Genomic DNA, 12,970 nt, shown 5'->3' on the forward strand with positions numbered 1-12,970 from the left:
GTTAATGCACTTGGCTAAAGGGCAGCCGTCACCTAGGCATGGCCCTTGTCATTGATGGACCAGTTGTGGGGAAAGGGCTAAGTGATCCCCAGAGGGAAGATGGGTGGTGTGCACGAGAGAGGGCCAGAGATCAGTGAATGCAGGAAAGGCATGGTGGGGGTGGAGGGGAGAGAGGGGGCGGGGGCAGGGGGGGTAGGGGATCGACTCAGTCAGTAGGGTGAGTATTCAGAAGACCCCCCTTTTGGGACTTACGTCATCCATCACAATGCAACCCCCTGTCCGACCCCACTAACCTTATTAATTTGTCTCCCTGAAATTAGCTTTCCCAGAGAGACCTCCCTTGTTATTGTTCTCCCATATTTCATCCCCCTGCCCACCCTGTACAGGGGTCTAAAGTCGTTGTATTCACCCCCAACTGCGCTGTGGGTGAAATTAAATTATGCTACTGTAGGGACTTGGAACAACAAACAGACCCTGGCTTAGTCTATAAGCAACAATCCGGAGAGTTTAACACTTAAACATCTGATTTGCAGTCAAGACAGCCTACTGATAAAAACAAAATCTCCTCAATCACAGGTATGTTTATGACACTGTTTTCCCAGGCTGTTTTGCATGATTTTAATTGCCTTTAATTGTGCCTTGGAGGAGCACCTGATAAACAGCAGAGCTAAAGTGACTGTAAATGAAGGAGCATTAGGCTACATATGGAAAGGCGCAAATGAATCCTTAGACACCTTGAATATGAATAATAGTATGATTTATAGAGTGGTCCAATGAGTTTTTTTAGTTTTGTGTGGGGATATTTATTTCCAATAATACTTTGAGTGATTAATTCCCATGGCAAGAATAACCTCTCAGCATTCAATATTTGATGCCAAACATTTATCTGTAATAATGACAGATAGACATAATAGACACCAACCCAATTTTCATGTTGAGAAGACCCCTCTACTCCCTGTCAGAGATCCCCATCAAAACCTTGACACGTGGATGATGTGGCTAATGTGTGCATAAACCTAACAATGGGAAACAGTTAGATTGAAATGTCTTGAGCCATTACTCCATGTGCCCTCTCTGGAAAGGACACTTGCTGGTCCTGTCATCTGCTGGCGGTGTTGAATCCAGGCCATGGTGGGTTTGGGTGACTGCCTCTGGCCCTGCAATCCAGCCGCCTAATTAAACTATTAATCTCACATCATTAACCTCTGACGACCCTCACTCCCCTCCGCCATCCTGACATTGCTGCACCAGGAACATGAAAAGCCTCTCTCTCTCTCTCTCTCTCTCTCTGTCTCTCTCTGTCTCTCTCTGTCTCTCTCTGTCTCTCTCTGTCTCTCTCTGTCTCTCTCTGTCTCTCTCTGTCTCTCTCTGTCTCTCTCTCTCTCTCTCTCTCTCTCTCTCTCTCTCTCTCTCTCTCTCTCTCTCTCTCTCTCTCATTCGATCTTAGCCTCCCTTCCTCTTCTGTCCATTCCTCACCGCCTCTGCCCCCTCTTGATGCATTCTCCTCTCTCCCTCCCTGTCTTGGACAGTATAGTCTGTAGAACACAGCTGTGGACTAACAGCATTAGTCTCCAAGTGCTTCACCGTGGTGGATGTGGTTACTTTTAATTAAAAAGAATCCATTTCCATCCGTGTCAATTTTAGCTGGGTGACCATATGGACACTTAAAAACACAATCCAATTTCCAGCCGCCCAATACCCTTCTACACCAACCTTTCTAACCCCCCTGTTCTCCACTTTCAAGTAGAAACAAACAATGGATAATTGATTTACAGAGGTTTGACTCCTCTCATACAGTACATTCAGCTTCTAGTGGTTGAAACGATTGTAAAACACACTTTTATTCTTTCAGAGGCTTTTAAGCATTAAAGTAATGGGAAGGCAATTTTGTCCCGGCTGTGAATGCAATCCTGTAATTTGCCATTTAGGTGATATTAGGCTAACAAGTTTTGTTCAGACTCAAGTGTCTGACGTTGTCTTGGTAAAGTCAAGCTCACCTTTGAAAGCTCCTTAGGATGCCTTATTAATCCAGCTGCCAGTGGGAGTGGGAGGAACACAATGACAAACTCACTGGACTTAACTCTCATGAAGACAACACGTGAAAAGCAGGCCCAGATTAGAACACGATAGAGCAGGGAGGGGGGCCCACACATACTACATCACAGGCACATTAAAGCAAATGAAATAACTCAAAATGACAGCACAACAAAAAGATAGCCCTGCACTTAAATGTAATGGTTATGTTGTGGGTGGTGTGTGACTTTGAGTACGACCTTCCTTGAGTGCTGGTCTATTGTGTACTGGAAAGGCTGTGGAAGGAGGGGCTGATTAGACTAGGCTCCCCAGGGATCGATGGGGCGTCTGAGATCAGCACTCTGGGTAATCACGCGTCGCTAGACAGGCTTCAAAGATGATATGAGATAAATGATGTCACAATGTCACATAGAACTGGAACAATCCTGGGTGGGGGAGGGTGAGTGTGTGCTTTATTCCATGTACTGTACTATTGAAACTGATTAAATTGTTCAGGCCTGCAGCACTAACTGGACGGAGTCCAAAACCACAAACCAATAAACCTTGTTTAACAAGGTGGGAATGGTTTGAAGTAAGTAATTAAGTACTGTAAACACAACAGTAAGTTTGCTCTTTAACCATCCTGAACCAGCACGAACCCTTCCAAAATGGGAAGCAGACGACCGCAGAGTTTTAGACCTTCTGGTCTCTGGAATATAGGTAGGATCCAGATTCCTCCAGTGGTTGCTCGGTCTATTGAACTTCCTATCAAGGCTGGCATATGAGAACATTCACAGACACAGTAATCAGAGGGTTTGTTTAGCGTGGCCAGGCACTCCACCCTGTAGATCTGTCTACCATGCCTTGTAATTCTTTCTACTATCAAGTACGCATAGGCCTAACTGACACCCATATAAATTACAGACAACAAATGCACACAACCCCTCCATTTGTGGTAGCTGTTATCCCCCCCCTGTCTTATTCTAATTCTGTGTTTGTTGGTAGTCTGCACTCCAGGTAATAGTAGGCCTTCAGATTTTCACATGCATTATACTCGATTCCAACCCGGCTTCTAATGAATGCTCCGGCCTTAATGTTAGTGTCATTTTTATACTGATCTTATTTCTCCCTTTTTCAGTTGTCTACATCTGCTTTGCCCTGTCCTTGCATGCCATCCTTCTCCTTACCTCCAGTCCTCACAAACACTATGGAATGACTATTGAATGACTATTGAATGACTATTGAATGTGGATTCGTGCCCATGTCCACTACCAGAAGATGCCACTTACAGTTCATCACGACATCAGACGTCACACAAAGAGCATCTTTGTCTGGTAATTAAAAGGCCTGGCTAGGTCTTTTTTTTAGCTTGTAATGATATGATTACTCAAACTGGGGATCAGAGGGGACATGCTTTCATAGACACACAGGGACAGTTGACATAGAAGGCATGTACAGAACAGAAAGGCAAGAAGAACACAAAAGGTTTACACATAGCCAATCATTGTTGAAGACAAAAGCTGCCACCTGCTACAAAAAATGATTGACACGATTATGATCCAATAAATCCAGTTTGTGTAGGCAGGCTGGTGTACTTTTCTTTTTTTTAATTTTTTGGGGTCTCGCAAAACCTTCGCATTAGCACTGTTTTTTTTCTTCACAATCTTAGCCCGCTCTGCTAAAACACATGGAACATACAGGAGGTGAAAATGTGATTGAATTAGTCATTAGATAAAGGCTCTCCCAGAATGTAGTAGTGGGAGCCAGTAATATAGGAATGAGGTCAGCTTAATTCTGACCCAGTTTTCAAATCTAAGGATTCGGTCGGCGAGAGAGAGAGAGTGACAGGAAGGAGTGAGATGTGGGTTGGGGGGTGGTACAGTAAAACAAATCCTATCTGAGCTTCGTAGAGCAGGTCTAATTGAATTACAGTAACCCTGTGACGGAGGCCTCACAGGGGTCATGCGCAGAATTAATTTTGTCCCTGAACCTGGGTGCTGCAGGGTACTGCCTCACACCCAACCCCTGCAGCCTCTGGCCCTAGTGACAGTGACACATCTTTCAGAATGCTATAACCCTAACATCCGTTCAGTCACAGGGGCCAGGAGAGCCAATTTACTTCAAACCATCCTTTTTTTCCAGAGACACACTACTGTTAGAAAAGCTACCTTCTAAATTCCACTGTTGATGCTTTCTTTACTGGAATTCACCAAGGAGACTAAATGTAAATGGACTGAAGCAGTATGTTCGAAGTCTAATTAGGCAGTAAATTGCACAGCAGGAGTTGATTTCTTTTAAACGTCCAAACAAACAATTAATATGCAAGTAGTAATGCGGCTACACTCTGAAAAAGCCACGCTTCTTTTAGGAGGCAGCTGACAAATGAAATGACATTATCGGCACTGTTGCTCTTAACCCAGATACAAAGTCCTAGTCCTCGTGTCTGGCTTTAAGGCTAAAAAGAGGGATTTTACAGTTCCAGAGTGGTACTTACTGTCTGCATGGGAGCAGACCACCATACAGCAGAGCAGAAGCAGCATGACTGGTGCTGCCCCTCTGTGCTGGAGGGGCACTGGCGGCTGGATGTTAGGCACCATGTTCCAGGTTGGCACAGCTCCCCCTCGGTCCCCACAAGAAAACACTTCCCACTCTTGGATGATCAAAAACTAACACCTGGAAGGAAACACAGAGAGAGCAGAGATGACAAAACATTCAGATTCATAGTGTTGCTCATTTGCATGTATTCCAATGTGCATGACAACAGACAAGTATAAGAGCCTCGTGTAAACACCAACAAACTAGCATCTGGAGAAGTGCCTATTATAAGGCACTTTTGCAAATAAAAAGCAGTGTCGCTATATCTCAACATGATCTCTCTAAAGATATGATAACCTTATCATCTGCATGAGCAGTTTTTCAAGTATAAAAAAATACAAGTTCAAGTCGAACCATAAGCTCCTTCAGCATTACAGCTGAAAGTAAAGTGAATGTATAACAATGAGGAAATGATCCTGGAGGGAAACAAAGGCTCAAGGGGATACCAGGACTCAGGCCACCCCCTCTAGCCCCCCTCTAACCCAGCCTGCCACAAAAGGTGAACCGGGGGACCTCCCAAAGGCTCACTCCCTGAGGAGCCCTGGCCAGTTAATGTTCCCATTAAGAAATTGAAACACTGTCTTCCAGATGGGACTCAAATCTCACGAAGTGCTATGATATCACAGCATGAGAACACACACACGCACGAGTAAACACTTAACACACGCACAAATCCTCCCCAGGGAAAGTGGGTCTGGACGCGGTTGTGGTGGCAGGTGTTCGACAAATTAACCATGATTACGATAGCTCTTGAATGTATTTCTCCCCCTTTCCAGTTCCTCGAGATTGATGGAGAGACCGGCAAGAAAACAAACCGACAAATATTTTGGCAAAGCCTTTCTAATTAATTTTTACATTTGGAACAGGCATCAGGAAGTAACTGGGATGTTGAGATGTTGTCTCTCCTTGGCTCATTCTAAAGCCATATTAGCCTAAAGGCTGTCATGCTGTCCAACCACTAACTCAATTAGTGTCCATTGCCAAACTGGATAAGCTTACTGCACACAAAGTATCCTAACTCAATCACATATCCCTCTACCCTTCCCCATGGCTATCAAACAAGTTCAAATGAGGGGAAGTACAGTGTACCTGAGGAGGAGGATACTTCACTTTCTTTCTGGGAATTTATAAAGGAAGACTGGCAGACAGCTGCATGACAAAAAAAATGACATGAGAAAAGTGTAGAATAATGTCTCGGCTGATTCTTGGAAAATTCGTCGACATGAAACCTAAGACTAGGCAATCCCACAGTCTCTTCAAAACCTAGTGTCTAAGAGCTTTGTGGGTGGTCAGTCAACTTTAGTCCAGTAAGTTAACTAAGTAGAGGTGTCAGGGATACAATACCTCTAGTATTCTGAAGAGAAAAACCTTGCTTTTCTTAAGCTAGGGAAGGTGTTGAGTAACCCATTACTCATGAGCATTTCAATGCGCGTGGAAACGCCGAGACACATAGACCTACATAGGGCCATCTCTTCGACCACCCCCTTTATGAAGCAGGGCCAAGAAAAACATTGTGGGAGGGAGGTCTTAACAAGGGGAAATTTCATCCCAACTCTCCTTTAATCTTTTCTGACAAGTTGCTTGGCAGAGAAAGGAAAGACGGATGAGTGGAGAGGAGTGACGTGAAGGAATGGTGTGCTGTGCCGTGAGTCACTGCTGGGGATGCTGGTGCATCACCTAGGCACGTCTGAGGAGAAGTACTGGCAACGGATAACTCTGTCACGATTTGCTACACAGACAAAGTGCTAGATTTGACCATGAATGACTTAATTGCATTTTGAATAACCCCTCGTGTCAATGTTCACCTATGAGAAACGTCAGACGATACTGTGAAAAACACTTACATTCGATCCTCCCCATCTATGCCCTGTTTCATTCACTGGTCTTGAGAAAGCAGCTCATTGTAGTGCGCTAAGCCCAAACAGCCACAGAAAAGCTGACACACTGAACACTAGGAAGTGTGCCAAAGAGCAAATCAAAGCCCAAGACCCTTCACACGTCTAAGGACACCTTAAAGTTACAGAAAGATAAACCTCAAGTTAACTTTGCAAAATAAAACCGCATTCATGGTTTTTCTTCATTTTCATATTCAAGTTTGTTGGCTCGAAGTTTTGTTTTGCTTTTTTTTCCCTGCGTGAGAATGACATTAGTTGGAGTCGGAAGGTAGAGAGCGAGGCTGATAGACTTGGCTGCTCGCCGTGCGCCGAACTGTCGGCAGTGGAGGGATATCTTTCACAGCAGATGCCAGGAAGAGGCAGATGCTTTTCATCTTCAATGAGACGGATTCCTAGAGCCATGTTTATTCTTTATTTATTTAACTACTTATTATCCCAGCGCGGCTTGGCACCTCTCCCTGCTGCACGCAAATACAGTGGGACATTTGCTGCGAGCTTGCCTGTGTGGGGGGGTCTGGGCGTGTGTGTGTGTGCAATGGAATGTATGTGTGTGTGTGTGTGTGTGTGCGCGCGCTCTGTAGCAAAACCTGATTCTGCAACAGCAACACACCGCAGGAAAAGCCAGGCGTTGTGATCTGAAAAATGAGCATGTGGCTCGGAGAACCGCGTCGCTCTGTTTACCATTGTGTGGGAGTGAAGGAAACTTGGAAAACAAGTCGGGAGTTTGCGTCTATTCTGTGAATAAGCATGTGAATGTCTGCGTTTCAGTGGGACTTTGTGGGTGCATACTGTTTGTGAAGGTGATGCATACTAATTACTGTAGACAATGGGGGTACTTAAACAGCATGGCTGTATTAGCCTGTGAAGTCAAGGGCGACAACAGGACCTCCATTCGCATCAGGTCAACATTTCAGCATCTACTCCCCACATTCACTCTGGGTATGTTTATCCCATCTAAAACACAGCTTCGCAGAGACATGTGGGAAAACGGCATCAGCACTAGCTCTGCTGTGACAGAGAGCTAAGGTGCCCATCTCAAACCGTATGGATCAGTCATTTGCAACATGGGTCAAACGCCCTAAATAAGCCTCGTTCAGGACACCACGCTTTGGAGTCTCGGGAGGTGTAGCCACCTATTCACTGACACAGGCAGTGTAATAACGCTGCAGACAAGAAGGCTGAATAAACAATGTAATTAGCTTAGCTCTCTCTCTCTCCTCCCACCTGTTCTATAGCTCACCCGACGTGCAGCATAGCAGAGTGAGCCGAGATATATGTCTGCCTGTGTGTGGTGTGCAGACCTAATCATGGCCGTCTCTAGAGGTGATAAAGGCAACCCAGGGAGGGTTGTGTTGGCCCAGACTACAGGGCCCAGACTACAGGGCTCCATAAACACAATCACAGGCAGAGCGTTTGCACAGCAGCACTGTACAGCTCTGGCCTTTGATTGGGCTTAGTCCTCCATGCCATGGCAGCAAAACAGAGAGGGGGAGAGAGAGAGACAGAGAAAAGCAAGCAAGAAAAAGAAGCTCTCAGGAGACTACAACACACCGCTGAGCCTGCACAGAAATATTACATTACTTGGTGAGCCTCTGGCCTAAGGTTTTTTAGCATTATGCGATAGACATTAAAGATTTTCTTTCAATTGAAATGAAAAGGGAAGGTAATCGAATAGCTTCCTTCAACTCAAAGTATAGCTGTTTCAGGAGACCTTACCGTGCATGCTTTTTACAGTGCTGCTACAATACAGTGTATTGAAATTCAGTACAACAAAGGCTAATGTCCTGTAACCTTTATGTTTTATTTTTTTACAACTAAGCTATTTTGTTTACAAGTCTGTCCTGCGGAGTTGATTGTAAATGCTTTACTGCTGGGTGCTAAAAAAAGTCAAAGTGCACTTCACTGAAATGAGCAGCTAGTGACAAAAACTGATTACGCCGAACAAAAAAATGCTAAAGTGACCCACTGTTTCCCGTGATAAACAACAACAAGGTCAGGAGCCGCTCCTCAACAGTGTGTCATTCAAATTAGATAAATGTGCGGGAGCGACCGAGCCACTTTAATAATTAGACATCGAATAAGAGAGTCGTCACATCCACACAGACCGTTAAGACATGACACACACTACACTCTCTGATGACGCACAGGGCTTCAGTTTGCTAAAGGAAGAGGACTGGATTCAGCAGGGCTTGCCCTCAGATCACATCAAGACTGGCTGACACCATGAGTCACTACGGCACAGAATGGGAGGGCTGTTACGTATTCCATATGATAAAGTGTCGATTGGTATTTATTCCGGTTGACTGGACATTTAACAAAACTCAAGGACTTACATAAATTACCAGTGGAGTTGAGATTTACAGGGTCCTCTAAGGGACTAGTAGTCCGTATGGCTGCAGATCAATCGGTGGGCGATTCAGATGAAAAGCTATATGTGTTATACAGAGCAGAAAAGACACACACAGGAGAGCCACTTCAATTTGAATTTATCGCAAAGTGATTATTGACGTTGTCGACGAATGGAGCAAGGAATAAATGGCCTGCCCTACACAGAGCTAGGGAAAAAGCCTGGTATGAAAGCCTGGATAAATCACCCATGGATTCAATGTAAAACTGACATTCATCATAAAACAGCAATAAAGTCTAATGAATCAGCTCAACTACTATTGAGAACATGGCTGGCCACCGCTTGGATCCTACCAGAATCAGTATTAAACCTATGGGTCACACAGGTCACTGCAAACAAGTAGAATTATTGCTGGTGGTAACTGAAATTGCTGGTCAAAAGATGCCTCGTAAGACCTTACATTTGTGACTATTTTAAAAATCGAATAACTTTCAACGGTCTACTGTCCTGCTGCCAAAGTTGCCTACTTTAAAACCTGGCTCTTACAATCCAACATTACAGTGAGTCTAGCTGTGAGTCTACATAAGCTGAACATTTCAAAGGCTATAACATCAGCATGAACAGCACATGTACGTGCACAGAAACACACAGAAACTGGGGGTCAGATGGCTGAGCGGTTAGAGAGTCGGGCTAGTAATCAGAAGGTTGTTGGTTCGATTCCCGGCCGTGCCAAATGACGTTGTGTCCTTGGGCAAGGCACTTCACCCTACTTGCCTCGGGGGGAATGTCCCTGTACTTACTTAAGTCGCTCTGGATAAGAGCGTCTGCTAAATGACTAAATGTAAAAATGTAAATGAAACACACACTGGGCAGTCAGGAGAATGGGTTAGGATACAGACACTTGAGGGTTTATTTGCAGGCAGATGGCATCATAAAATGACATGGTGGGACCAAGGCTTAAGCATGCATGTACACACACACACACACAAACACAACCACACCCTCACATAAAGAGCAGTCCAACCCTGCTGGCCCCTGAGGCTGTCTCTGGGAGCCTGGGTGAGAACAAGACAAACAGTGTGATGGCATGGAAGCTGGCAAATGAGGGGGGTCCCTGGGCCAGGATCAATGTCTACCCAAACAGAATCTCCTCTTCAGGCTCAGTCCAACCGTGCTCATCAGTGGTTACTGAAAAGAGGACACCAGCCCGTGTGAAGACACCTTGGGCTTCCCTATGTTTGGTAACAAGGGTTGTACAGAGGGAGTGTTAAATATGCATCCTCTATAGACTCCCCTACAATCTTTTTGCTTGTCTTTGTTTGCTTTAAGGATTGAAGGTCATTGTTGGTAATTCCTTCCTCAGGTGGTCCAATCAGGAGAAGGCAGTAAGAGGGGGGTTCATGGTATTGAGCAGGTGTGTCTGTTTTGCGGTTCTAAATCAATTACCCCCAGCCGGTCAGTCAGCAGGCTGGAGCTAACGGTAGCAGGGCATTGTAAATCAGCTCTGTGTCAGGGTATATTAGTAACTGTAACAGGCTGGAACCGAAAGCCCTCGGCCAGAAGGAAGACCCCAGGGGCTGATATAAGAAGTCATTGTGCTTTTCAACAATTTTCAAACTATGTGGCAGTTATATTCACACAAATAAGTCATACTGGTGTACGGGTCTGCACCAGCCGTAGCATTTTGCGTCCGACTCCCCCCCCCCCCCTAACCACTTTGTTGTTGTAAATTATTAGAGCAGGACTGAGCTGTTTATTGAGGGACTGGTTTAGTTTATTTCATCTAACTGTCGTGTATGTGTGTGAAAGAGAGAATAAATAACCATCTGTGGACCAAAGTCCAGAAAACTACCTCCATGTTGACACAGCGAAGGGTTAGCCTAACAGAGGGGAGGGGAAGAAACAGAGCACTGATGTTGTTCGACATTCACAGCATGTAAAGACATTGGGATACAGCTGATAGTGTCTAGTAATACAGGGAAAGACCACCCTAAAGCCTGAAACCTGCTTGTTGACAATATTAAAAAGCCCTTTCAAAATGTAAGTTATTATGGCAATCAAAGGCAAAAATGTCCTAACACTGAGGAAAATAAAGAAAGTCTAATTAGTAATAGAGCTTTTTTTGTGACTAGCCAATGTAGTAGTAGCCAATGGCATTCTACACCCAGAGAATTGGACCACAGACGTGTAATCCTACTCCTTTTCCGCCAACTCCAGAAGGCCCCCTGTTATACCCCCTGCCTTACTCCGAAAAGAGCTTGATTCTAATAAGCCTCTCTGTCTTTCTGTCAGTCTCTGTCTTTCTCTATTCCCTAGTCTCTAACCCTCTCTGTCTGCCGCGCTCTGTCTGAGCTATGAGCCAGTCTGCTGGAGCAGATGGAGTCATATATCCCCATCGCTGTCCAGAGACCTGGGGATTTAAAATGTAAAAGAGCCTAGCTTGGGGGATCAGCAGGAACCTCCATTGAGGACCACAGACTTGGAGACACAACCACAAATACCCCAATATATTTTGAGACACAAGTCAAAGAGTACAACCTTGCAGAGTGCCTGGCTTGACTATAGGAGACACTTTACTGATCTGAGATATGCCAGTCAGCCCAAATCTCTCTTGAGGCTTGACACAGGAGCTCCCTAGGCCACATCCCCAAATCACAAACCTAGAATTATATTACCCCTTCCTCATTATCCTAAGCCTCCCCATGAAGATGTGCGTCTTCTGATCTGTTGTCAGAGTTTGGGGGGTAAACTCAGGGGCTCCTCCATCTCCAGGTGGCAGGCAGACAGACAGGAACAGTGAAAAACAACATGCTCGGGCAGGGAGGAGAGGAGAGTGCTATCGATCCCTGGGTGAGAAGTGCAGTGCATTACACTGACACTGACACGGACAGAGCTACAGCACTGCGCCCTGCTTTCCTTGGACATACTCATTACCACCTATGAATCTCTCTCTGCTACCACGACCACAAGACCATGGATGAATCTTCCTCAGCCTATTCTATGGACAGTGTTTTAAATGGAGTTAAAGCTACCATTAAAGCCAATGGAACTTAAGTGCAGTGGTAAGAGAGCAAGGCTTAGCGCTATTAACAAAGATCTTTTCGTACTTCACAAATGACCCATTCTCTCTCTCTGTATCTCTCTCTCCTTCTCGCATGCACACATGCACAAGACAAACACACAATAACAGAGGTAATGAATGTACCTGCAGCCGAGGCCGTGTTCAGACTATTAATTAGGCCCTTTTACAATGTACAGAAAGTGCAATTTAGCACAGCTGACAGTACAGACATAAAGACATTCCATGCAGCCACCCCCCCCCCCCCCCCGGCCAGCTGCGCAAATCTCTCTCTCCCATAAACCTACCGGTCTTTTTTGAACACTCATGATTTCTGACGTAGACCTGCGATTTGCTGAAAAAGAGAATTCCAGCTAAATGTTCCGTGACACCTCATCTCTGACAACAATTAGAGTGGACAGAGGCCATCAAAGAGAGGGAACCACAGACAGACCTGCCACTCAAACCAGCAGATTTTCAAAGCGTCCCTGTCAGGTCAACAAATCAAAGGCCATCATGTAGCACTCATCAAGCAGAGGTAACTCAGCAGTGATAGGGACTTGTTAAATGCTAGATATCTTGCCAGGGCTTGTTATATTTGGTTGAACGTGTTCAGGCCTGTGGCGTAAGCTTTGATCCAGCTCGAGATAGACTGTCATGTCTACTTGCCTGGGCGCTGGGGCTGAGAGACACCCAGAAACAGTACTCACACTGAGGTGGCAGAAACACATCAACAGTAAGCTCAAAACTAGCCTACGGCTTCCTACCGCATTCTCACGCGGGACTGGAGGTTGATTTCATGTAGTTAGACCTTACCAACATCTGTTACTCAGTCGATGCTTAGCCTAGATACAGTATAACTAACCATCTCTGCTTGTGAAGTTAGATCTAAGGAACCTTTTTCCTTTGAAGTGAGGGCTTAAGTCTAGCCATACCAATGTGCACTGACAGTATTCAGGTCAAAAAGCTAATTAATTTAAGAAATAATTACTGAGGAAGACCTATGTAAGACAGATACAAGGAACTACTCTTTACTATTGTTGAGTATAACATGAAAGACTG

The 12,970-nt window shown here is 45.1% G+C and overlaps 1 protein-coding gene across 3 annotated transcripts in view; it reads right to left on the reverse strand.

Moving 5' to 3' along the window:
* The window catches only part of LOC136959317 (receptor-type tyrosine-protein phosphatase F), a 110,905-nt gene that overhangs the window by 70,335 nt on the left and 27,600 nt on the right, over positions 1–12,970 (reverse strand). For all 3 annotated transcript variants that reach the window (XM_067253620.1, XM_067253621.1, XM_067253619.1), the window contains exon 2: positions 4,508–4,686. In XM_067253620.1, the coding sequence (XP_067109721.1) occupies positions 4,508–4,610 (103 nt within the window). In that variant the 5' untranslated portion in view covers positions 4,611–4,686. The remainder of the gene's footprint in view (positions 1–4,507; positions 4,687–12,970) is intronic.

Source organism: Osmerus mordax, chromosome 16 (genome assembly GCF_038355195.1).
Source record: "Osmerus mordax isolate fOsmMor3 chromosome 16, fOsmMor3.pri, whole genome shotgun sequence".
Lineage (NCBI taxonomy): Eukaryota > Metazoa > Chordata > Actinopteri > Osmeriformes > Osmeridae > Osmerus > Osmerus mordax.